Source organism: Cyrtonyx montezumae, unplaced genomic scaffold (assembly GCF_038088225.1).
Source record: "Cyrtonyx montezumae isolate F1298 unplaced genomic scaffold, pur_monq_1.0 scaffold_13, whole genome shotgun sequence".
NCBI classification, from domain to species: Eukaryota; Metazoa; Chordata; class Aves; order Galliformes; family Odontophoridae; genus Cyrtonyx; species Cyrtonyx montezumae.
In genome coordinates this window covers 32,911,892-32,937,954 of record NW_027071859.1, presented here as the reverse complement: position 1 = coordinate 32,937,954, position 26,063 = coordinate 32,911,892, and the positions used below count along the sequence as shown (strand labels likewise).

At 40.4% G+C, this 26,063-nt stretch overlaps 1 protein-coding gene across 3 annotated transcripts in view; it reads left to right on the top strand.

Moving 5' to 3' along the window:
* The window catches only part of SNX14 (sorting nexin 14), a 45,829-nt gene extending 20,288 nt beyond the window's left edge, over positions 1-25,541 (top strand). The window contains exons 16-29 of one of the 3 annotated variants that reach the window (XM_065730970.1): positions 2,913-2,939; positions 6,375-6,507; positions 11,432-11,633; positions 12,564-12,647; positions 12,786-12,886; positions 13,130-13,241; positions 14,937-14,977; positions 15,160-15,279; positions 20,203-20,326; positions 20,789-20,953; positions 22,334-22,429; positions 23,193-23,284; positions 23,452-23,508; positions 25,315-25,541. In XM_065730970.1, coding sequence (XP_065587042.1) covers positions 2,913-2,939; positions 6,375-6,507; positions 11,432-11,633; positions 12,564-12,647; positions 12,786-12,886; positions 13,130-13,241; positions 14,937-14,977; positions 15,160-15,279; positions 20,203-20,326; positions 20,789-20,953; positions 22,334-22,429; positions 23,193-23,284; positions 23,452-23,508; positions 25,315-25,353 — 1,393 coding nt within the window. In that variant the 3' untranslated portion in view covers positions 25,354-25,541. Of the gene's footprint in view, positions 1-2,912; positions 2,940-6,374; positions 6,508-11,431; positions 11,634-12,563; positions 12,648-12,785; positions 12,887-13,129; positions 13,242-14,936; positions 14,978-15,159; positions 15,280-20,202; positions 20,327-20,788; positions 20,954-22,333; positions 22,430-23,192; positions 23,285-23,451; positions 23,509-25,314 lie in introns of those variants that run through there. The other 2 variants (XM_065730971.1, XM_065730972.1) reach the window with 2 other exon arrangements.
* The last annotated feature ends 522 nt before the right edge of the window (positions 25,542-26,063 follow it).

Here is a 26,063-nt window from a genome sequence, read left to right as displayed (position 1 = left end):
AAGTTGAAAACTTCAAGTTATTAAACTGGGAGTTTTGCTACTGCTTAATATTAATTTATCTACTTATGGTACATAAAATGTCAAGTTACATGTTGAAGGAGTAAGCAAAATTATGTACACTGTATCTTTGCTTTGAGGTGTGGATTGAGACTTAAACATTTTAGAAGAGGGAAGGGAAAAATAAGTGTACGAGTGAGAACAAAATAAGAAAATCGACATTTTACTTCCATGCTGTAAGTGACTGTGCATTTGAATGCTGCTGTATTGTGAAATGCTGCATCACCTTCAGTTCTTAGAGGGATGCTTGTAGCCAACTTGGTCCTGATATGAGATTTCACTTTAGTTGTGACAAGAAAGGTTTGCTGTTCCTCCTGGGTGAAATGTGTTTTTATGTCCCGCAACTATCCTCATTCATTGTAGAAATGTAGAGTCAGAAGCCTTGTTGCTTGGTTTGGGGTATATAGTTGCTTACCAACTTCAGGCTCCAAAAGCTTATAGAGAAGAGTAAGCATCTGCTGTGGTGTGAAGGGAGCCCTTCCACTATGGTGTTGGAGACAGTAAGCTTGAGAGCTCTTCCTTTCTTTTATTTTCTGCTATTCTGCATAGCTCAGTCATAGAAAAGCCCAGCTCAGAGTTAATTTCACATTCTAACTGAAGAAGAAAACCTTGATTAAGACATGCCCCAGGGGGGCTGTGGAATCTCCTTCTCTGGAGACATTCAAGACCCGCCTGGACACCTACCTGTGCGACCTGGTGTAGGGAACCTGCTTTGGCAGGGGGGTTGGACTCGATGATCTCTTGAGGTCCCTTCCAACCCCTATGATTCTATGATTCTGTGATTCTGTAATTTGGGTTGGGTTTCTTTCTTGGGATGAAATAAGATCCATAGTACAGTAGAAAATGCTTGTGTTTATTATCTTAGATTACCTTCTAGGGGAGTTTGTTTAACAACTGCTACACAGACACATACCTAGCAAACAGCCCTCTTGATCTGAAATCTGCTATGAATTTTATATAACATGAGATCCCTTTCTTCTTTGCTAACGTTCCATTTTCCTTTTGTTTCTCAGTCTGACATTATATATAGTCTTTGTAGATCTCATGAGTCCAAGATTTCAGGCTTAAGAGTAGTGCCTTCTCAGACTGGTGGTGACAAACTTCTGTTCTTTAGCAGAGAAGCGTGCAAGGCATGTTGTTTAAATTGTGTTTCTCCACTGCATGATATTTCATTAGGAATACTGACTTCAAAGCACACTCCAGCTTTTCTTGTCCAAAGTGTTGCATCTCAAGAGTGAATGTATCCTGTCACACACATCTTAAATCTAGTCATATTATGGAAATATTTAGGCTACCTTCTTGGTGTACTGCTTTCCAAAACACAAAGATTGAAACAGACAACCCCTATCTAAAGTTTTTGGAATAAATCTCTGGGTTCAAAATAACCAAATTATTCTGTTTGGGGTGGGACTGTCACACTTCTTGGAGTTCAAGCAGCATTACTGAAAACATATCTGGTTCAAATTTTAGAATGATCTGAATGCCCTGAGTAGATACTATGGTTTGTGATAAGAGATACTGTTTGTTCCTGAAAGGAAACTTAGGGGAATATTCCCATGATACAAAGAGCCTATCTCAGAGTAGTTTGCATATTGCTTTGAAGTTCCCCTCTGCAGAATCTGCTGCCAGAAAAAGTAGAGATCACTTGTGGAATTACTCCAAATGTTATCCATATGCACATACCTCATCATGCCTTTTCTTCCCTCTTCTAGCATTAGTTCCAGTTGAGAGAAATTGCAGGCAAAGTGATGAGTTTCGTTTCCCACATCTTTGATTTGAAGTTTTGCTGCAGGCACTGAGCATGTATTGCATTGATATGGTTGGCTAAAAAGTCTGAGATCAAATAGTAGATCTGAAATCCCAGAGGAGTGAATATGTGGGCAATGTGATGAAAGATTTCAGTTTTTGAAAGGCAAGTTATTTTTACAGAGCAGATTCTAAAGGGTGAAGTGGGAAAGTAGCAAGAGGAGACAGTCAGTGTGAAATTTCTGTTTTGAATCACTTTCACTGAACAAAGCAATCACAACTTCATACAGTCAGACAAATAATGTCCAATGAAAGCTGCTAAGGTAATAAATGACAAGTCAGAAATATTTCTGGAGCGTAAAGAATTCATACAGGATATCTTGATGACTTGCAGTTCAACTCTGTCATTGGTATTTTCCATGTACAAGTTAGTGTGTGTGGCCATACTTCCCAGACTTCTGGGTAGGTGTATACACCTGCATTGGTTTTCTACACGCCTTGAACATACAAAAGAATAGAATAAAATCTAATTCAACTTCCTGTCCTCTTCAGGGCTAACCAGTGTTAATGAGGGTGTTGTCCAAGTGTCTTGAACGGTGACAAGCATGGGGTGGCATCTGCTGCCTCTTGAGGAAGCCTGTTCCACTGTTTGACCACACTCATAATATGTTTCTCCTATATATATATGTATATAATACCTCAGTGGGCAAACTGATGCTTGTTGCATCGGTTTGTCCAGAGTTCAGGAGCTCCAGTGACATAAAAAAAAAAACCATCATGCATAGTGATTGTGTTTATGGTCAATCTGCTTAAACATTTCAGCAAGAATTAATGAGTTGGTGGCTGAGGGATTGGCTCCATGTATAAAAAAGGTCAAATGAATTAGATTCCTACAGACTGGGGTTTTAAATTCAAAAGTCATTGTGCTGCTGACATGAGCAGCCACTGTTCGCATTTCATGCTGTAAGGATTTTAGGTCAGAAACTCTATTCTGCTGCGGTTGTGTTTAATCTGTAGTGACGGTCAGTTTTATTGGGATAGGTCTGTCGAGTTTTGTTGTTTTCTTTTAACATTATTTTCCCCTGGGCTCTGTGTGCCTATTGTTGCAGAAGTAGCCTGAGTTTGGATGACTTCCGGTAAGTCTGTCTAACACTCGCTAAGTGTTGTGTGTTACTTACACTGCGTCCACACAACCTTTATAACAGCAATTAATCATCCCATTTTACTTCTTAAAACGTGCCTTCTATAGACTAAATGTTTGTCCCCGTGTTTTCTTCACAAGTGTTCAGAAAGTGCTTAATTACTAATATTCACAGGTTTGCAGCGTGTTACATTCATTTGTCTGTTGTTGTTTTGGAGTACGTTTCTTAACTTGCAGTATTTTTTGCCTGTATTGCTGGCTCCTCCGAAGCTTTGCATCATTTTCTTTACTCCACGTTTCCAGATCACGTTTGAGGTTTCATCCACTTAACTGCTTGTTTCACCTGGCACAGCTGCGTTCAGTAGGATCATTGCCTGGCACTGCATGGTCACTTAATGATTTTACAAGTAGTATTTTCAAAGTCAAGCACAATTCTCCAAATTAATTTTCTATGCAGCCCTTCTTTTGTCTGCTAGAGGTTTGATTACAATGTTTCCTGTTTATCTTTTTTTTAATAATTTTCTTCATTCATGCTCTGGGTTGTCTGTTGTCTCTCATTAATGCCTTAATTGCTGTTCACTGATTTTTCTCATTATTTATGCTTCTTTTAATACATGCTATCCAAACTCAGTATCTTTTCATTAGGGACTTTCTACTGGAATTTGTCAGTGTGATCATCAGTATTTTATACATTACTCATGCTATTCGTGAGGGAGCAATAGCAACTTCATTTTACAGATCAGGAATCAAGTTCATGGAAACTTTTATCTTTTATGTGCCAGTTCAGTGTACAGAGTTACAGTTTGCTAGTGTGCTGGGCAATTAATAACATGTATAACTTACTCTTGATTTCAAAGCAGCTCTGTGCACTCAGTGTTTCAACTAACCAGGTGTAGGGGTTCCAGTCAGGCAAAAGAAGATGGTACTCTCATATATGTGTAAAAATCCAGCTCGTCTGATAGCTATGACTTGTCTGGTACTGCCTGTCCCACAGAGGTTCGCAGCAGCATTCTTCACCTGCATAGCCCAGACCACTTTTTGAGAATGATCCCGTGGGAAAATTATTTTGCTGCTGTCTGTCATTAAAGAATGCTGTAATGCAGGATGGCACTAATGCAAACTTTGCTCTGCAGTTCCTAGCTCTGCAGTGATTAGCAATAACAAGTTAATGTTAGACATGTGTGAATTCTGGAGCTTTTAAAAAAGTAAAATCCAACCTGCTGTCATCACATCATTCATCAGGAATGTTGGAACTTTGAGAATCTCCCACCCGGAGCCCTGCCAAGAAAGCAACAAGATTGATGGTCTAGCAGTGCTGTTATGTGGATCAGCGCTAGAGGGAGTGGGACATTTTCCCAGTGAAAGTTTTCTATGTATTCGTTGACAGTTACAGATCTGCAAGTCTCGATGGACTTCATTTCCGTTCCAAACTGGCCGCCACCTATCCTTTTTCTTCTTCCTTGCCTTGAACCCGGTTGTACCCTAGCCCCATTTCTTCCCTTTCACTTTGCCTGTGAATCGAACTTCCATCCTGACTCTTGGGTCTTTTTTTATCTTGCTATCTTCAAAAGTTTGATCATCCTGTTATCTCTGTCTACTAACTTCCAGACTCATCTATCTTATCTAGCTTGTGCTCTGTTTAACTATTTGGCCAAACCAGTCCTCTGTACTTGCCATCCATGGGTATGTGTCTGTGTAGCCTGCAAGTCACCAGTTTGTATTCTTAATTTGTACCAATCAGTGTGAAGATAATCCTGTCCTAGTCTGTCACTGTATAACTGTTTCAGTGTAGTTTTTGCTCTGGAGTCATGAGGCGTGTGCCCTACCTGTGACAGGTGCAGCTGTATTCTGCCTACTGTTACATCATTCTCAGAGTGAAAACAAACCTTCACCAGTCTGAACTTGGGATACTCTACTGAGTCTGTGAACTGGTACAAAGTAATATTCATAATTTTCACTACTGCACATGTTTTTTGCAAGAGTAAAACTAACATCTTTTGAAAATCAAGCCTAGGACTCTAAAGAATTAGTCTTCTAGGAAAACGTGGAATGCATATCTTTGAATATGGCTTGTATTTTGCTGTCCTTGTGTTTAAGGTCTTGAACGAGATTTGGATTTCAAATGTGAAAAAAGTTCAGCTCAGAAGGTGTTTAAAATAGAGTAAGATTGTTCAACCATGTGTTTGTGCTGCAGTCAGGTGACCTTCAGTTAACAGAGATGGGAAAGATAGGTGTTGGCTGTCTTTGTGTTGGAGCTGATAATAATGAGATGGGGAAAAAGCAGAACGTATGAAAGAACAGCAAATTATTTATGTAATTTTTGTCATGCACACAGGCTGGGTAAAATTATAAAATAGGAAGATTGTTTCTGTGAGTAACACAGGTGCTCTGAGTCAGCAGTTGGTGATGTCAGCATGGTTTTATGATGGATAAAGATGCTTTACCTGTGAACTAAGTAGTACTATTTTTTTTTTTCTTCTTAAGGAAAAAAGCTCAGAATATCTTTAGTCATGTAAAATATTGTCTTTTGAATCTTAATAATCTGTAAAGTTATTTTGAGTCCTTGATTCTGCACTTCACTGTATTGGTTTTTAAATTACCTGTTAGCTGTCTGTACTGAATTGCTGTAAATAACTTCAGGTTAATTGATACTGTCTTAACATTTTTCTTTGCAGAATTAGTCATGACTTGCTTTTTCGGTGCCAGGTCTTGAAAGGGCATAAGAATGCTGTAAAAACTGTTCTCAGTATGAAGTGCTATTCCTGCCCAAACTATCTTTCTTTTTCCGTAACTTGTTTCTTATTGGATGATTTATCACGGGTTCCTTTATTTCTTAAGAAGACTTTAATTCTTCATTTTTCAGTCAGGCTGACTCTTCAAGCCAAGATTTTTCAGTTGCATCTGTTTTGTCTCATGCTCAGTCTTGTTCCTTGCACGTTCTTTCTGTCTGTCCCTAATGCTTAAAAGTCAAGATCTTAGATGCTTGTAAAAATCTGGGATGTTTATGTAGAGAAATGCATCTAACTACGCCATTTATAGTACTTGGCAACTGTGGATAAATGTTTAAATAAGAATACATGGAAAAGGACAGAGTTAGTGACCTTCTTGGTGTGCGTGCATGTACGAATACCAGAGTTTCTGCTGTCAAAACAAAACTGTTTTTACATAGTTAATTGTTTATTCTATGGACTGCATTAGTGTGGTACTATTATTAGTGTGTTAACGTGAGCTCACAGTTAAGCATATGACAAGATCAAATTTTAACCTTTAGTGGAATTGTAGATAGATATTGTAGATCTATTGACTGTATGTTTTGCACTTTTCATCTGCACGTTATGTGCAATGATTGCATGAAATGCTAAGTGCAATGAAAAGCTGAGCTGTTGCGTAGTATGCCCTATAGTGTGAACTCTGGCTTCTGTAATCCTAGGACCACACAGAAGAGAGGAGAATCATTTGGAATCAGCAGAATAGGCAACAAAATAAAAGGTGTATTCAAGAGTTCTGCAATGGAAGGAGCTATGCTGCCTAATTATAACTTAAATGATGGAGAAGATGACTTTGTGAGTAGAAGCTTTATGTTTTTTCTTTAGACTTTGTTAGTTGTTTTTTTTTCTTTTCCCTCCCTTATCTGGAAATTAAGTTTGTATTTATCTTGTGTCTTACTTCAGTGCATTCCGTTACTAACTTAATCAGAAGCCAGCAACTTAGCTCAGTTTTCCTATATTCATTCATAAGCCAGGGCTACATCTCCAGTTACTGTACATTTGAGCTGATAGAGGGAAATACAAAATGTAGCGTTGTCATACACTTCTGTAAGCAGTGTATTTTTCTCTAAAAACGTAGTGTGCCATTTTATAATTCTGATAATAAGCTGTGCGTGGGATGTGATTTTTCACTGTGAGGTTTTCCACAGGACCATAAAAGCTTACGTTACTGGAGAAATCGCTATGAAGCTGGGCTGTGATGCATTGTCTTCTCTCAAGATCAGAACAGAATGGGAAAGAATCAGCAACCTAGAACTTCAATAGTTTTTTTTGTTTTTTTTTCTTCAAATGGAAAATTTTCTACAGTCCTAAGTCTCCGTATAAGTCATGTCTTTAAATTGTTGCAATTAATTTAGTGGGTGGTTAAATTCTTGTTGGTGTCACGTATCTTCTCTTTCTTGAGAGGCCAGATTCTGATGACAATTGGTTTGTTTAGCAACATCCTTCACATGGTTTAACCCGGGGAGCAGCTAAGCACAGCTTTTCATTCACACCCTGACTGCCACTGGGATGAGGGAGACAGTCAGTGGGGGGATGTAGTGGAGCTCATATGTTGAGATAAAAGAATATTTTCTGAGGCAGGAAAGAGAGAGAGAGAAGTAACAGTAATGATAACGTGTGTGTGTGTGTGTGTGTGTATTTACAACACAAGTGGTGCACAATGCAATTAATCACCACCTGCTGATTGATGCCCAGCCATTCCCCGGGCAGTGGCTAACCCAGCCGACTCCCCGCAGTGTTTGAGCTTCTTCGTGTGATGTGAAAAGGCAGGTGTGTTATTAACATCGCTTTTCTTCTAAAACTAAAATGTATCATCAGCCCAGATACTACGAAGATGATTAACTGTCCCAGCTGAAACCAAGACTGTCACTTTCATAGGCTCCACTGGCTAAAGCATGGGGACGTGGAATTCCTGTATGGTAGGGGGGAATTAATAGTTGAAATCTAGTTGAGATGTAATTGAAGCAATTGTGCAAGAGAAGGAATATGTTTTTTTTATAAGAGCACAAGAAATTAACTTGTGAGAAGTTCTTGAGAGACAGACTATGTGGAGTCTTAGAGAGTTAAGTTTTCAGATTGATGGAATGGTTTCATCGTTGTCAAGAATAGAGAGTTTTAAGTGCAGCATTCACTCAGATTCCTTTGTTAAATAAATTCAGGAGAACTGAGGATCTACACTTAATAAAAACACTTGAGAAATACCTCAGTCCCTTCATTTGAAGTGTGAATGGGAAGAAGAAAAGGGAAAGAAAGCATTTAGCTGTTGCAAACTTACTGTGCTTATAGTGTGCTGGTCGGGACCCATGGCTTTATTTCCTGAGTGAATACTGAATATAAACAATTCTTTAGTTTAATACAACTTTAATAACGTCACAGCAGGAGCTGAGCTGTTGTTTCCTAGCAGGCATCACACAGTCAGAGGAAGAGCTGTCCCAGTCTAAACATGATCTGGCAAGTGCTTAAGACAGTGTAATTGTAGGATGGCAGCACTGCAGTGCACAGGTTTAGCAACTTTTGATTAATATACGCATGAAAGAAATGGAAGTTGTTTCTTCCCACTGAGTTTGATCTTGATTCAGTGCTTAAATTCTTGGTGATAACATAAGCCAGGTGGATTGACGGTTAATAGAAGGTAAAGAATGATAATGAAATGGTGTTCTGAGCATTACTGTGTTCTGACAAAAATTGAAACGGATGTAGCTTCTTTGTATCCCATTTTATTGACAAAATTATGTTGATTACAGTTGAGAGCCTGCAGGAGAAAATCATGTAGTGTAAGGAAAGTACATACAGATAGAAATGAATTAGCACATTTCTCAGGCTCTGTGGTTTTGCAAGCTGCTTATTTGATAATGCCAACTTATGTGAAGGCAGCCTTAAACTTTGTGAGCTAAACTAGAGTACAGCAAAAGATGTTGTGCATATTATAGCACGGATATTGTTCCTAGGATAGCAAGAACACTGGTAAACTTGGATTTGTGGCTCTGTTGGATAAAACAGATGGAAAGAGACTGAGGTAACGATAATAACTATAGGTTGGTAGTATGATTAGAAAGGATTAAAAACCCCAGAAATTCATGGTTCCTTGCTTATAGTTAATGTAATTACTGTAAGTTGCCATCGTTGAAACACATAGAAAATTGCATAATGTCAGCACCAAAATCGGGATAGAAGTCAGGTGAGTAATGTGGTGAAGTTAGCAATCTCACAAACTTGCGATAGAGTGAAGACAGTGATTCCTGTCTGCTGCCCTTATGCTAACAGCAGCCACAGGAATAATCCAGTGTATGAAACTAAACAGGAGGTGAGGGGTACAAGCATCAGTAAATTAGAGGAGGAAAGAAATCAAAATGTAGGCAAAAGTTAACTACAGAATCGTAGATCTGACCAAGTCCTTACCAAAACAAGTTGCTGCTGCTCAGAGCATCTCTCTGCTTATTCTGCTTTTTGGTGTAAGTTAATCCTGCGCTTGTGTTTGTAATCCGCTCATTTCAGGCTCGGTTTATTTTTGTTTGTTTTGTGAAAGAGCACAGCCTGTGATTTGGCTCTCAAACTGTGACCCATCTTAGCTGGCTGTGGTCTCTGTGGATTGGCAAAGATTGCTTGTGTATTGACAAACCTGGGAAGGTTGTGGTAGCAGGGGCTGCGGGGGAGCCCTGCAGTGCTGCCCTGTGGCAGAGCAGAGCTCTGCTGCCCTGAAGGGGACTGCCACAGCTGAGCTGTGTGTGCTCTGGGAAGGTGGAAGGAAGGGGAAATCTGTGCAGTAGCAGCTGGGAGAGGGGAGTGGGGTATGTAAGAGAACGGCCCTGCAGGCACTGTAGTGAGGGCAGGAGGAGCTCCAGGCACAGAGCAACAGCAGCCTGTGGGCCCTGTGGCTGAGGGGCAGTGCTGGGAGAGCTGCAGCACTCAGAAGGCTGCGTGGGATCAGCTGGAAAGCACTGACATCCCATGGGAGGGGCCTGGTCCCACAGCAGAAAGTGGGTGGGGGGGAAGGTGGTTTTAGTTTCTCAATGTGTGAGTCTGTTAGTAATAGACAATAGATTAGATTAATCTTGCTTTTGCTGAGTGCGCTCTGTCCTCATCTCAACCCACGAGGTTTTCTTATCGCATTCCCCCCCACCCCTCCGGCCATTTGAACGGGAATGAGAAAGCAGCATGGTGGAGTGTAGCTACCTATATCCATGTGAAACCACCACAACTTATGCTTCAGGTGCAATTGAGTCATGGCCACGTGGACGGCTCCCCTCATCTGGCAGACACAGCCAAAATGCGCCAGTTCACATGAGGGGAATGAAACCTGAGCATAGATCCCAATACATCCCATGTATCACAGTAAAGGCAGAACTTTTTCAGCCACCTAGACTTGGCCTTTGAGAGGAATTCAGCTGTAAATTGTGAAGCTAGGAGGAGCCGGGCTTGAAAGTAGGATACACACTTCTCAGTTCAGTTTACTTTCAGATGTTGTGAATTCCTACATTAAAATCTCCTATTTTAACTTTAACAATGGCAGTGCTGCCATGCCCAGCCCAGCCCTGCGCTGCCTTCTCGTGGGTGCTGTGTCCTTGTTTGCAAAACTCATTTTCTTTCCTTCAGGTCACTTTTTTAATTATTCTTTGCTCCATGTGGTGAGAATCCGCTTACCTTTGGATAAATAGCTTTCCAAGGGTACTTGTTGAAGCTTGGATTTTTCTAATGAGATACTGAAGATAATCTGTATGCTTATGGTCCTGGATAAATTGTGGTAATAAGATATGAAAACTCTGCGTGTTGCGTGTTAAAACGTTGATACATTGCTTGTGGGCAGTTTATCAAGAGCAGTGTCAGGAACACGTCAGCGTGGTGTTGGGGTCACTCACTGTTCCATTTTGGGAGGATTTCTTCAGCATTAGCATGACACTAGCGACAAGTTCTGTTCGCATATGGAGAAAACAGCTTTACGTTTTGGGGTGTGAAGCCTGAGCCCATGATGTTTCAGCATTGGAGCTGCCCTACACACAGCCAGGAGGGGTTAGATCTCTGTTGCTCCCTGGTTCATCTGTTTTTTGGGACTGTGATGTTGAAACGAATAATGGGAAATGCAATGACGCTGACGGTGGCTTTGTGTAGAACTAGTTCTGGGTTGTGAAAATAATTAACGCCCAGTTTGGGCTATGTTGCACCTTGCAGACCAAATCAGATTAATCCCTCTACAGCATACTCCAATGCACAGTGATTTGGGGGTGAGAAACGTGCTAGTTTGGTACACTCTTGGCTTCTGTGTCCAACTGTGTTTGGATAACTTTATGGCCTGACCTAAGAAGCTCTAATCTTCAGTTTGGTTCCCAGTATGCCAGGAAATGCACTGCATCTGTGCTGGATGCAAGCAGGCTTCTGTAGCACTTGGATGGTCTGTGTCTAAGGCATTCTTCCAGCTCTTCTTTCCACTGTGCTTCTCTTATCTCTGTTTTCTTTGAAATCTCAAACTTAATGATGAAACTTAATGATGCTGTCAAAGCTTTCAGTTCTCATTAAAATATGCTAACTTAAAATTAATCTACAGTGAATCTCAAAATAAAAAGTCTATGGAAAACTCCATTAATGACATGAGGGTTTTTTGTTCTTTTATTTCCTGGTGATCCAGAGCAGATTTAGACCCGGTCACTTCATTGTCGTGTATGCTTTGCAGTGGTAGACTGAACCAATTAGAACTGAGCTCACTGGAATGTCTGAATCTTTACAGATTGAAGAAGGCGTTATGGTGATGGAAGATGATTCTCCTGAGGAGGCTGTCAGTACCCCAAACACACCCCGCAACCTTTCTGCTTGGAAAATTAGCATCCCATACGTAGATTTTTTTGATGATCCCTCCTTGGAAAGAAAAGACAGAAAGGAGAGAATTCCAGTGTTCTGCATTGATGTGGAGAGAAATGATAGAAGGGCAGGTATGGAGTGTTGTATGTAATTAAAATGTCATTGAAAGGTTACCTCAAAATGCTCTGTGTGCTGTGTTCTGATGTGCGTTTGCAGTGTGCTACTCATGCATGTGTTTTCTGATTCTGAAATACTGACTCGAAAAATTATGAGAAATTGTGTTTTTGAGAGCGTAATAATTGCATTTTGTATTTGCAAGGTGAGATCTGACTCTTCAGCATGAATCAGTTCCATTTAGACTTGATGCAAAAGTTTCACAATTCCCTTTTCCAAAACAGAGAGAGAGTGGGGGGAAGAGTTGTTCCCGTGGTTATTTCCTTGACCCTCTTTGGACTCTGGAATAATGAATAGCTTTATAAATGATATTAGAATGTAGTTTCTAACAAACTAAAATAGTTTGTGATTAGGAGCTGTTCTGGCTTGCACGTAGCTCGCTATACAGACAACAACACATCTGTATTGAGTGAAAGAATAGCATCGCACTAGGACCACATGGATTTGAGTTAGTGAAAGTGATACTTCCACAATGAGCAGGAGGTGCTAAAGAGTTCTTCAGCAATATCTTCAGGAGAGAGAATGATCAGGATTCAAGCTGATGGCATGAAGGACTGTAGTGTTTATGTAAATCACTTCGTTAAAAGTTGGAAAATAGATCCAATGTAGTCAGCCTTAATAGATTTTCAAGTTTTGCATTGCTTCATTGATCAGAATCTGTGCATCCACTAAATAAGATGATGGTTTCCTTGTTATAACATTCTCTCTCTATTTAGACTGCATTTTAATTTAATACCTTGCTGGGTTTTCTTTTAATTACTGCAGTAGGGAGACTAGGATCATTGAAGTCTTTCCTGTAATAAGCTAACATGTACTTGCTGTTGCATAGTTCATGTTCCAAGTGGCATAAAACCTGGCTTATCTTTACTACTGTATTTTTTTTCCAGTTGGGCATGAACCTGAGCACTGGTCGGTCTACAGGAGGTATCTTGAATTTTACGTGCTTGAGTCAAAGCTAACAGAATTTCATGGTATGTTCTTTATCACCTGGAAAAACCCACTTTCCTACCACTGTGATTGATATTCAGCACCAAGCTAGAACTTAAAATATGGAAAACAGTGTTTGTTCTGTCATAGGAGTAATTTAATCCGCTCGCTGTCTTCACTAGGTACTTTCCCTGATGCTCAGCTTCCCTCAAAGAGAATCATTGGCCCCAAGAACTACGAGTTCTTAAAATCCAAAAGGGAGGAGTTTCAGGAGTACCTGCAGGTATCAAACTTGTGGAGAGACCATCCTGAAACTAATAGTTGAAGACTAATAAATGAATAGTTGCTATTTTTTTCTTTGTTTCTAATTAATGTGACTAAAAAATATTTTGGAACTGACAGTATCAAGGGTAATATAATGTTGTTTGGGTGTGTGTATTTGCACATGTATAGCTATAGGGGAACTGATTTTTTTTAAAGATTAATGTGTAAGTACTTCTTTCTTTCCTTTCCTTCCATTTCAAAGAAACTTTTGCAACATCCAGAACTAAGTAACAGCCAACTTTTAGCTGACTTCCTGTCCCCTAATGGAGGAGAGACTCAGTTTCTAGATAAAATGTTGCCTGATGTGAACCTTGGTACGTAATATTCCGCTGTTTGTGCTGGCAATTACTAATGCTGTATGTACTGTGATTAGATGATAGTAGAAATGAATAGATAGGCTTGTGTAAGGATATGGATATGGGAAAGAACACCTATGCTCCTTCACATCTCTTATCACTCAGATAGTAAGGTGTGCTGGTACATTTAATAGTACAGTAAGATTTATGGCATTGTGACAAGCCAGACATTGATTACAGATGTGATGGTAGAAGCTGTTTTTTAATATCATTTACCTTTGAGTGGTAGTGGGTTAAAATTTTTTTAGTCAGAAAAGAGCAGTATGTTTTTTGGTAACATGCAAGCAAAATGTTTTTAGTACTGACGAGCATCCTCTTTCAATCTGAGGTGCTGAAAAATATTTGAGGCCAAGGGAGTGTGTGATGTAGGCAGGCCAAATGGAAATTGAGGTAGAGAAATTCTTGACATCGAGTGAAAAACTTGATAATATGTGTAAATAGTAGTTTGCAGTGTGACTTCACAGCTTGGCCATAAATGTGCCTTCCTGGTGACAGTGTGCCATAGCTGCTAGGTTCTGCTTTGTAGCTACTCTGTCTTCACACAATTTTAACACTTGTAGTTGTGGCATCAGCATATGTACCAGGAGAGCTGTACCTGACCTGTGCCATTGCATTTCTGCTTCTCCTTTAATGAACAGCTGGGGTGGCTGTGCTCTTAGCAAGTTGCCAAGACGTTGAATGAGTTTTGATGGTGTTGAAGGGTTTTACTTTGTTTCAGACAAAGGAAAAAAATAACAAAAAACAACAACAAAACCTCTTCCCTCTAAATGAAATTGTGTCATTCAGACAAGCTTTGGGCATTCACCTTAAGGCATCTCACACATGAGAGAAAGAGTCCCTCCCAGAAACGTCGTTTTAACGGCGTGGCATTTCAGTAGGGCTTTTAGTGACAGTTAATATTATTAGCACTTGATCCTTGCACATACTTTCCAATGTAAGTTCCAGAATTAACATCATGTAGATAAGCAGTACATTCAGAGCCGTATTTTTCATAAAATAAAACTTATTTTTTGGCATTTAAAGTTATCACACTGTATCCTTATAGCCTTATCAGGAGAGAGAGCTCTTTTTATAAGATCACAGCTGTGGCCTATCCAATTTGCAAACCATTGATCACTGGTATATTCAAGGCTGCAGCCTTCCAGAATCTCTCCAGATAAGCTGATCCTTTCAGGGCAAGAAGAGAATTTCACTTTTTATGACTCTTTTGTGATAAATGATTTTGAAGGATTAAGAGCTTAGGCACTAGAAACTGTAATTTCTTTTTAAAGCAGTCAGATTATCATCTTTGTATTTTTGTGTTTAAGTATTTTATCTGGAATAGCACTGAGTTATAAGCTGTATATGTGGAAGTTTTTTTCATATCGTCTTGTAGCGACTTTTAAAACAACAGTGTTTTTAAAATGAAATGCGAGATGCTGTCTGGCAGAGAAAAATGTCTCATTATTTCACCTTACTAATTATTTACCAGGTGTTGCCCTTAAATTAGGAAGTCTTAATAAATATTTTTAAGTTGGATGTATTGAGATACTATAGAGAGCTTGTGGTCGGGATGGGCAAGGAATGGAAAAAATGGAAAGAGAGGTGAAGAGTTTTGCTGTGGGATGTTTAAGATCAAGCAGTGACTTTGTTTTTTATTCTTCCTAATTATAGGTAAGATTATAAAATCTGTTCCAGGAAAGCTGATGAAAGAGGTAAGTCTTCCAGACTGCCAGCCTTTGAATTTCAGTTACTAATTTTAGCTGCTCACTAATGTATAGGCTAATCAAAACTTATTTGGAAGCACTTTTTATGGTGGATTTTTACTTGTTTGTATTTGTTTTTTCCTCCTCTTCTATAATTATGCAAGTGACAGGCCACTCATATCTTGTTTCAGAAAGGTCAGCATTTGGAGCCATTCATCATGAATTTTATTAACTCCTGTGAATCTCCCAAGCCTAAACCAAGCAGGCCTGAGCTTACGATTATGAGTCCCACTTCTGAAAACAACAAGAAGGTACATTTGAGTCATCTTACTTCTCCACTTTGCAGTAGTGTGGAAAAGTGGTTGTGCTCAGAAAACATAAAGGAGCAGAAAAAATCATAAAGAAACAGCGTATATTTTTTGTGTTGCTTTTTCCCAAGAGAGAGATCTTTCACTTTATGATCTGCATGTCATACTGTGAATTAGTTTTGTTTGGATTTTTGTTTTCTCCTTGTTTTGTTTTTTTGTTTTTATTTTTAAGTTCTTACTGGGTATGGAGATGAGAATATAAAGAAGCCTGAGATGTTCTGGGAGAAGAAGAGCTGAAAGCATATGTATAAAGTGGGGAATATTTTAATACTGTAAGGCAGCTTCCTTTTTGAAGTGAAGAACTTGAGTGTTTGGCAAGAGCAGCTTGTTGAAGCGCTACAAACTGAATTTGTCACAGTGCTGATAGTTGTAATCTGCCTTTAAAATGTTAGGATGCGGTACGTTAATGTCTAGTGTACAATGTGTGTCCTAATTGTTAGTTGCTCTAAGATCAGCAAATCTAAACCCTGATGCTTCTGCACGGGGTATGTCTGTGGTGCTTGCAAGTGATGGGCCTTTTGATTTCCCTCAGTATGGCAGTTTTTATAGTGTTATGACATTAGAGAACTTGCAACTACAACTTCTATGTGATAGGTACAATGGAGCTAGCCCCAGCTCCCTGTTCCTTCTCACTGTCTACTGTGGGAATGAGTCTTCCTCTAAGCAACCTTGTTGGAGCTATCTGTAGAACCGATTAGTCATATAACAGCTATTTCGGAGTTTTCTGTTTTATTTTGGGAGCCACTTGATGTAAGAGCATGGAAAGCTTCGAACGTCAATTCCTCAGCTGCAGTACCACGACTATTATCTAATGATGGGCACTCGAGATACTTTGCTTTGAGGAGTGCCCTAATCGTGCTACAAGTTTTGGCAGCGTGTATGCACATGGCACTCACATGCTGATTGCTTTCTCGCCAAATTGCTATCTACCGTTTTGCCAGAGCACATGTGCTTACGCAACCACTGTAATTATTAGAGATCTGAGGAGCTGGGGCTGGGTTGTGCTATGTCCTGGCCTCTTCTGAGTCTTCGCGTGTATGCTGTGAAATTCAGACTCCAGCTGAGTTGTTGCAGTGCTTTGTTCCTTCTCTGGGAGCCAGTTTTCTCTTTTGTGTCAACCCATGCTTGGGAAAAGCTTTGTGCCAGATCCACAACTCCAGGCCATTTGCGTCTTGTCACTTCTTGGATTCATTTTGTAAGCCACGCTGCTTTCATCTGTTGTGCCACCGTAGTTCAGACCACTGAATTTGTTTGGGAACCCATTAACTGAATTACTGTCAGATGAAACGAAGCTGGAAATGCAGGCACCAAGGGCTGTTCAGTGCAAAGGTGAACTAAGGCCTCCCAAAACATCAGCTGTTTGTTTGGTTCTGCAGTCTCAGTTCTGTTGTTTCACTGGATTTCATTCTGAAGATTAGGGTGCTGTGCAGCCCCAACAGAAGCTGGTGACAGCCGTATGTGCAAAACAATTGTACCAGGATTGTGTGACCTACCTGTAAGGAGGCAGTGAAGAGATACCGCAGTGGAAGTGCGATGGAAGGTGGAACAAGCTGCAACACTTCCAGGTGCCCGTCTCTGAGAAGAGCGCTTTGTCTTTTGGCAAGAAATTCTTCAGAGCACACATTCTGGTGAAGCCCAGGATAGATTTTTCCACAGTGCTCCCACGTGACTTATCTGGCATAGATGTGCTAATTCTAGTGTCAGCATGCCGGAATCCACCAGGAGTACAGGATGTGTGTGTGTGCTGCCAACTCAGTTCCCAGGAATAGAGTACACCCAGGCTGCCCCTTGAGCAGGCTGAGTAAGAAGTCTGTGAAGATCTGTCAGGGCAGATGAAAGCTTCAGCTTAGTCACAAATGTCTGTTTTTATGGAGAGTCTTCTGCTTGCTGCTGCTTTTTTAATAATCCTGATGTTTGTGTTTGTATGTTTGAAGTATCAGTGATTCCCAGTTAATGAATGTATCATCGTGGTTGGAAAACACCTCTAAGGTCACCAAGTCCAACCACCAGCCCATCCCTACCGCACCCACTGACCACGTCCCTCCGTGCTGCACCTCCAGGGATGGTGACTCCACCACCTCCCTGGGCAGCCTCACCACTCCTGAGAAAAGTTTTCCCTAATATCCAACCTGAACCTCCCCTGCATCAACTTAAGGTCATCATCTCTTGTCCTGTCCTAACATATAATGAATGTGAGCAGTTAAGCTAAGTACAACCAGTAGCAATTGGATTTTGTCCTGCATCAGATTTGTCTGGTCAAGCTACCAGCCTTCCTGGTGGAAGAACCAAGCAAAAAAACTGCCCCTTCCAAGGGTACCACGCAGTGTTGTCAGCTTTCCCAGCTACGTTTCTAGTCTGCGTGCCTGTACCAGCTCAACAGTCTTCTGAACATACTTTTGTGTCAGCATTGCTAGAATGTGTCAGGACTTCTCAGCTGATGCAGACTTTGAAAAGCACACTTGCAAAGGCATTGTGCTGTTGGCTTGTGGTGACCTGCCAACGGCAATAGAACGGTTCTGAAACACCAACAGTACTATAGTGTATATTCACGCAGTTACTTGGAGGAAAACACAGTTGCTTTTTCCATATGCTAACTGAAGTGACTTAGATTCTATACGTTGTGTGCAAAATCTCCACTCTGCAAATGAAGAAGAAGTATACTTTATGCCTCTGGCTGTGGATGTTGTACAGAACTGTGGTATTGCTTTTATCAACTTCGCACCTACACTGGAATGTATGGGTGTATGTGCACTCATTGGCAGCTGTTCTGGCTGTTAGTTGCTTTACGTAGGTGCTTGTACTTACTGTGCTGGCTTTTCCCATACAGGTACAATAGGGAGCCTATTGAACTAGAGATTATTTTGGTTGTTCACATAATATGTTTTTTTTTGTGTTTAGCTTGCTTCTGGAGCTTGGCCTCCACTATTAGGTAGTACCATTAAATGGAATTTCCCCCTTCAAAGCCTTTTAAGATTCAGTGCTGTAATCACGACTAGTGTTTAATCTTAAACATTTGACTAAGGATAACGTTGGAGTTAGTCTTGCTTGTCTTTTGCATGTAATTACAGTAGTGAGCATTACATCACATCTCAGATAGTAAAATGAGCAGAAATGTAAAAGCAAAATCACGCGTTTTTCTGAGTCATGAAGATAACCCCCATGTTTGGATATGCAGTTGTTTTTCACTTTCAGTCAAAATCTTAGAGTAAAACGTGATGGTGGCTGCCTCCTTCAGATCTGCATTGCTAAGGACTGTGGAGTACACACTTATACTGGATTAGTATGAACTATGTGCTTTATAAATCTGCTCATTTCTCAGTGCTTCATACCAGAGTGTGAACTTCAGAGCTTGGCAGTGAACAGCAGGGAATCGTTGCGCTTAAGGTGCAGGAAAGACTATCTGTGAGCAGAGGTACATACAGTATTTGAAATATATCACTTCTGGTTTGAGGTGAATGTCAAAATAACCTTTGGAAGCTAGAAAGCTCTGCCCAAAGATAGCATTTTGGTTACAGATTACCTACCGGAATGCTGTTAATGATTTAATTTGGCTTCTGCACAGTCCTCTGAAATTGTCTCCGTTGTACAGTGGGTTGCCATGAGGTGGTGCACTGCGTGTTCTCTCAGCCAGCTTAGGTGTATCTTAAAAAAAAAAACAAAACAAAAAAAAAAAAAACAAAGCTCTTGTTGAAGTTGTAATAATCCCACTAAGGTTTTTACCAGTGTCATAGTTTCATTTTTGAGAAGGCATATAAACTTCAGTTTAAACAGGATTCTTTAACCAACATACCAGGTACTCTGCTCAGTAGAAAGTTCCGCTTTCATGTAATTTATGAAATAACTTGATGTTGTTTAATTAGAGTCAACTTTATGGAGGTGATGATGCCAGCCAAAGTACAAGTCAAAGCCTGAATCTTGCCAGATTTCCCAATGTCATTTGCTGTAAGAGGACAGGCACTGTTTGGAGCTGTGCTGGATTCAGAGTTCATTGTGACCTGGATGTTTTATGGCTTTACCTACAACACAGAGAATTTCTCTACAGAGAGTAGACCAAGAAGAAGCAAATCAAGGACCATTCTTGAGAAGTAATTGTTAGTATGCGAGTGGTGCAGAAAAATCTATTGACTGCAGACTTGTCAGTCTCAACATCAAATTTTTAGCTAATACTGGGGTAGATTTTCAGTCTAGGCAGTACTGTAATTGTGCTGTATTCTAACCGTGAGGTAGTTCTGTTAGAAGCTTGGCACAGACCTTCTGAGCTCTCTTTTTGTAATATAGTAGTATTTTCTATAATTTTTCAGCAGTTTTGGGAATGAAATAGTTTAAAAGCTCTTAGTGGTTTTTGTGAGGTACTGTGGGCCCCCAGGACTCGGAGGATTCTTTCTTTCCAGCTGTTCTGTCCAGAACCTGTTGTGTATTTCAGAACAATGGGATGTGTTAGGAATTCACGAATGTTGTAGAGTCCACTTTTGAGTCAAGGCCGATGGACTCGCTCCTTTCATGCCTCTCACTGACACACCCTCAGGGTGCATTGAAGGGTCGAGGCCTGTAATGAAGTCTAGATGCATGAAGGTACTGGGAGCAAAAGGCCCTGTAAATTACCATGTCAGTTGTCCTACCACTGTGCTTTGAATCCAGGTGTTCTGGTTGTCATGCATCTTGGCTACGTGAGATGCTTTTTATTTTTCTCTCTCTCTGGAAAGTGAACAGCTTTTTAAAAAGCTTGATATAATGGAAAACTGATTTGTTCTTTGAAAGCTCGGCAAAACAAACTTATTTCTAATGGAAAGCAAACAGGCACCAAAAGCCTGATGGTCCTTTTATTTTGGAAGGCGGTGTTTTCCATGTTAACTTTTCTATTTTTAGCTTTTCAATGATTTATTCAAGAATAACGCAAACCGGTCTGAGAATACAGAACGACGACAAAATCAGAACTACTTCATGGAAATGATGACTGTAGAAGGAGTCTATGACTACTTAATGTATGTTGGTAAGAAATGACTTCTCTTGGTTATACTTCCTTTCGTTATGACGTTCAGGTCCTTCGGCAGGAAATGAAATTCTGCTGTAGTAGTCACACGTGATTTAGGGCATGCAACCATAATGATATACAATTTAGGAGCATAGCCTTTTAAAAGAAAAGATGTGGTATGCCACAATATTACAATTTACCTTTTGTTATTGTTCAGTTTTGCTTTATCTTTCTACCTCTCAGAGTATAAGCTCGTGGGTGTAGTGTCTTCCCTTTTCTCAAATGTGCCTACAGAACTAAATACAAGTAGTTAAAGAGTATTCGATGAGTAATATGAGCAATAATGACTTTTCAAACTAAAATATTTGATTGTATTCATTTTTCTTGTTTTGAGTCAGCAAAGAAGTCATGACTTCTGCTTTTGACTCCTTTGTCATTGTTAAGAGAACCATATAAGTATCTGTTACTTCAACTTTGCAGGTAGAGTGGTCTTCCGCATTCCTGACTGGCTGCATCATCTCTTGATGGGAGGAAGAATTCTCTTCAAAAATACATTGGAACTGTACACAGACTACTACTTGCATTATAAGTTAGAACAGCTGTGTGAGGAGCACCGTTTGGTTTCTCTGATAACACTGCTGAGAGGTCAGCAATGGTTACGTATTTGGTTGGGAGTGTTGCTTTAATGTGATATTTGAAATCCCTTCTTTGGAGTTACCGAGAATTACGCTGTAAAGCTCGACTAAAGCCAGTGGAATTTAGAAGTCAGGTGGGCCTATAAAACCATTCCAGAAGTTTGTTGCTGAAGGATGTTGTTAGCCCTGCTGTGTATCGAGCATGATTTACATTCATTTGCAAATATGTGCAAAGAAAAGGAGGATAAAGGTACATTAGTATGTCAGTTTGTGAACGGTTCATGCTTTCTATAAAGTAGTTTTCACTTGTGTGCTGCTTTAGTCCTGCTTTAGTTGTCTTTTATTTTTTATTTTTATTTTTTAATTTGGAAGGGAAGCAGAGGGAGATTATTTAAAAAGAAACTAACAAAAAAACCACCACAAAGCCTCACTACTGTAGGGAAGTATAACATGACCATAGACTCAACCAGATGAAACGTGGCCAAAGCTCTGCAGTTGAGGCCTACTCTTCCTATAACTTATGGAAAGAGTAGAGCAGAGGGCCACAAAGATGATAAAGGATGTGGGACACCTCCCTTATGAGGAAAGGCTGAGAGACCTGGGTTTGTTCAGCCTTGAGAAAAGAAGACTAGAGTGAATCTGATCCACGTCTATAAATATCTAAGAAGCAGGAGTAAAATTGATGAGGCTGGACTCTTCTCAGCAGTGTGTGGTGATAGGATGAGGGGAAATGGCCACAAACTGAAGCATAGGAAGTTCTGCACAAATGTGTGTGGGAACTTCTTCCCAGTGCAGTGACGGAGCAGTGGCACAGCTGCACAGAGAGGTGGTGGAGTCTCCTTCTCTGGAGATGTTCAGGACCCACCTGGATGCCTACCTGTGCAACCTGGGCTAGGGAGCTGCTTTGGCAGGGGGTTGGACTCAATGAGCTCTTCTGGAGGTCCCTTCCAACCACTACAGTTCTGTGATAACAAACTAAGAAGAAATCTTGCAGAAGACAAAACAAAACCCAGCTATCGAGACTGAGCAGCAAATGCTTCCAATGAGCAGTAATTTTTACACGGTGATTGCAAGGGAAATTTTTAGTGAGAAGATTATAACAAATTCTAAGTAGCATTGAGCCAAACTTAGAAGCTAATGCTGTTAAAATTTGAAAAGAAACAAATTGGCAAGAGTCTTATCCTCTTAAGCAAATGGGTTATTCTGGATTTGATCAGGCTAATGCAATCAAGGCTTAGAATTCTTTTCCAGTTAAGATCATACAGAAAAGCAGTTCAACTTTGAAACCAAACCAGAAAATCCAAACCAACTGTTATGCTGGTGATTAAAAAAAAAACAAAAAAAAAACCTGCTGCCTAAAGACAGTTTCATTGATGTGTCTTCACTGCAGATGCTGTGTTCTGTGAGAATACTGAACCACGCTCAGTCCAGGACAAACAGAAGAGAGCAAAGCAGACTTTCGAAGAAATGATGAGATACATTCCAGGTTAATGGCTCTTTATGGCTATAGTTAATTGTTCAAGGAGAAGTACAGCACGAGAGCAGTAATATTAACTTTCCAAATAAAATAATCCCTGCATTACTGAGGGTTGGCTGGGATGCTTAGATGTGAGAAGCAGACAAACAAACCTGGGAGTTGGGTTTCATCACTTCATTCACTGTTACTGAGTAAGGCTGCAGCATAGTTATTCATAGAGAGGTGGTGGAAACAGGCAACTTTGCAAATGTGCTTAGAACTGTCATTTCTTCACATTTAGCTTGTACGCTTTGCGTTTTATCCTGACGAGGACCAGGTAAAGAAGTGATACTGCGAAGCCAGAAGATAAATCTGAGCTCTAATAAATGATATAAACTAGAGAAGAGGGGCTCATTTTCTGGGTTATTCAGAAAGTCATTAAAAAAATTCCAACTGGTTGCGCATTAAACAGAGTGTTGGACAACAGAATTGTATTTCTGAATCCTTTGGTGTGCAGCACTGAAAGGTGAGGGAGGAAGAAGGAGGAACCAAAGGTGTAGTTTTATCGCTAATTACTTTAGAGGGATAACGTTTGAACTCTTTCTTTCATTAAAAGCTTTTTTTTTAATTACTGTGGATCAAGAAAAATGCTCTCAAATGGAATTATAGCATTATTTTCATGTCAACTAAAACTAATTCTCAGGATGTTACTTATTTAACTACAACTACATCGTATAGCTGTTTTGCAGTGCTTCCTAATGACCTGTGTGTTTGTTGGTGATATCTGACCTAGATTTAATAGGCAAGTGCATTGGGGAAGAGGCTAAATATGAAGGCATCAGGCTTCTGTTTGATGGCATGCAGCAACCAGTGCTCAACAAACAGGTAATTTACAGCACTTGGGAAACTTGCCATTTGGCAGAACATTTCCTGAAGTGAATGTATGGCTGTGGCAGAGGGCAGAGCTCTCATCCAGACTGAAGACAAAAAGAGGCAGTGTTGCCTTGGCCTATACTCTGTGGCTGGCTGATGCTATTTTCTTTTTCTTTTAGTTAACTTACGTGCTGTTGGACATTGGGATTCAAGAGCTCTTCCCAGAGCTAAGTAAGGTATGTGCTGATGCTGTTTCAAGAGGTGCAGAATTCATCAAGCTACTAGTGAGTCTGGCCATTGCTGCACGCTCGTTGTTGTTCCCTTGTAATACATGAAATTTTTGGTGGATGATCTGTATTGTACCAATGCATTGAAATCATATAAATCTGGCTTACCTAATTTAATTAAGTTTGGAAAGCCATGTAGGCCTATTTACATATCATGCACTGGATCTTGGGCACCTTTCAGCATCACTGGGCAGTGATCGATTGTCAGGATCTCCGTGCCTTTCTGTTTGATTGTCTCCATTTTAATTCAGACGTTTCCATTCTTTTGGAAGAGAGTTCCATATGCTGAGCTCAGATTGAGCTCCAGAACTTCTATTTGGTAGATAGATTTGTTACACCAAGATTGGTCTCTGCAGTGTTAACTTAGACCATTCAGACAAAAGAGAGAATCCTTTGAGCCAGCAGTGTGCCCTGGTGGCCAAGGACAATGGGATCTTGGGGTGCATTGAAAAGAGCGTGGCCAGCACGTTGAAGGAGGTGATCCTCCTCCTCTATTCTTCCCTGGTGAGGCCTCACCTGGAGTACTGTGTCCAGTTCTGGGCTCCCCAGTACAAAAAACCAGGATCTCCTGGAAAGAGTCCAGTGGGGGGCTACAAAGATGATAAAGGGTGTGGAACTCCTCTCTTACGAGGAAAGGCTGAGAGACCTGGGTCTGTTCAGCCTTGAGAAAAGAAGACTCAGAGGGGATCTGATCCATGTCTATAAATATCTAAGGAATGGGAGGCAAAGGGACGAGGCTGGACTCTTCTCAGCACAGTGTGTTGCATGAGTCCCGTGTCCAAGAACCACCAGAGTACACCCTGGGATTGAGCAATGATTTGTTTTGCATAATAAACAAATGACAGATGTCAGGACATGTTAAGGCACCTTCCATTGTTTCCACTGAAATGAGACCAGCTTGGCAAGTTTAGCCTACTCTGTACATCGGTTCTGTAGCTGATGTACTCAGGGCAGTGTTTACACAGTGAAGAAACAAACCCAAAAAAGATCCAAGCAAATAAGGAAGTAACCCGGTATTTGAATTGATGAGAATAGAGGGAGGGGATTTGCTGTAAGGTCTCTGTTGAGCAGGCTGGTCCTTCTTGTGTGATACCAAAATGTGTTTGCAGATAGTGAGGAACAAAAATATTTCAGCTCAGTCAGCATTCAAAGAGAAAACGACATCCTGGGAGTTTTGTTCTGGGTATTGCACATTGAGAGGGGCTGCAGCAACTGTAGAATTTGTGTTGGAGGCGACATCGACCTACTTCCAGCTCTTGATACTTATGTCCTGGAGTTGTACTGTACCAATGCAGACAGACAGTGGGTCACTGCAGATAAGCTGTGTTTGATGGCAGTGTACCCAGTGTACAATTGACAAGGATGGCAGTGGAAAAGCACTGATATTTTGCTTTGATACAGTGTGTATCAGTCCCTTGGAAGTTTGTTCAGGCAGGATAGGTGGAAAAGGGTAAGCTTGAGGGGAAACATTCCTAGCAGAGGAAGAAAGGAAATCTGGTGGTAAAAATATGCCAGTGCCCCTTCCAGAGCCAAAATTAGCTGCATATAAAGAAGTATGTTTAGCATTTGAGAATGGAGGAGGTGAGAACTTCTAGAGAAGGAATAAAATAACCTGGAAGCAGTAGCCTTCCTATCTCCTATCTCTGATTTCAAGTAGATGTTTTCAAATCTCATTCACTGTCATGGGTCAGCTGTTCATATGTAAATATATATTTCCATTCTTATGTCAATTTGTTTCTTGATTCCTATTGGCAGGGTCCAAAGGAAGCCAGCTCTGCGTCATGTTGGATGTGACTGCACGTGTGGTAGAAACGTCTGCTGTGCACTAATGTAATGGGTGTGTGACATTTTAGCCTTGCATTGTATATTTTCTTGTAAATAACATTAAATCTAAGTTCTGAAAACTTCTTTTTGCTCTAAAGACATTAAAAAATTAATACCACTTACCAGGAAATAATAGAGATGTGTATTTTTATGTCAGTTTCTTTAGCTGTTATTGGTAGAAGTCAGTTACTTCCCTAAAGTCTCCGTGAGCAGCAGTACAGGACGATAGAAAACAAGGCTGCGGACCACATCACCTTGCTGAAAGTGCAGTTGTGTTCCTTGAAGGACATTTAGAAGAACAGATTAGGAGTACAGGGTTAGAAGAGAAGCCCACGTGAGTCTGTCCTTAATGTTTTCTAAAAATTTATTAGTACAAAAAGGCGTGGAAGATTTTTCCAGTAAACCTGTGTGTGTTGGCTCAGCCTTCGTGGAAGAGACTGCAAAGGAAACACGCATGGATTTTTAACAAGCCTCACTCACAGAACTACACAGAGATATGAAGGTATCTTAGACATTGCTTGTGGTTTTTCTTTTCAGAGAGTTTCTCTTTTTTGCTTTTACAAACGAGCCCAAGTAACCGAATACAGTATTAGTGTTGGTTGTCCATACGATTTGCGTTAGCTGTGCGTATTGCTTTTGTAAACCCTTTCTTTCTGCTTGCTGAAAGGAGGTGTATCTGT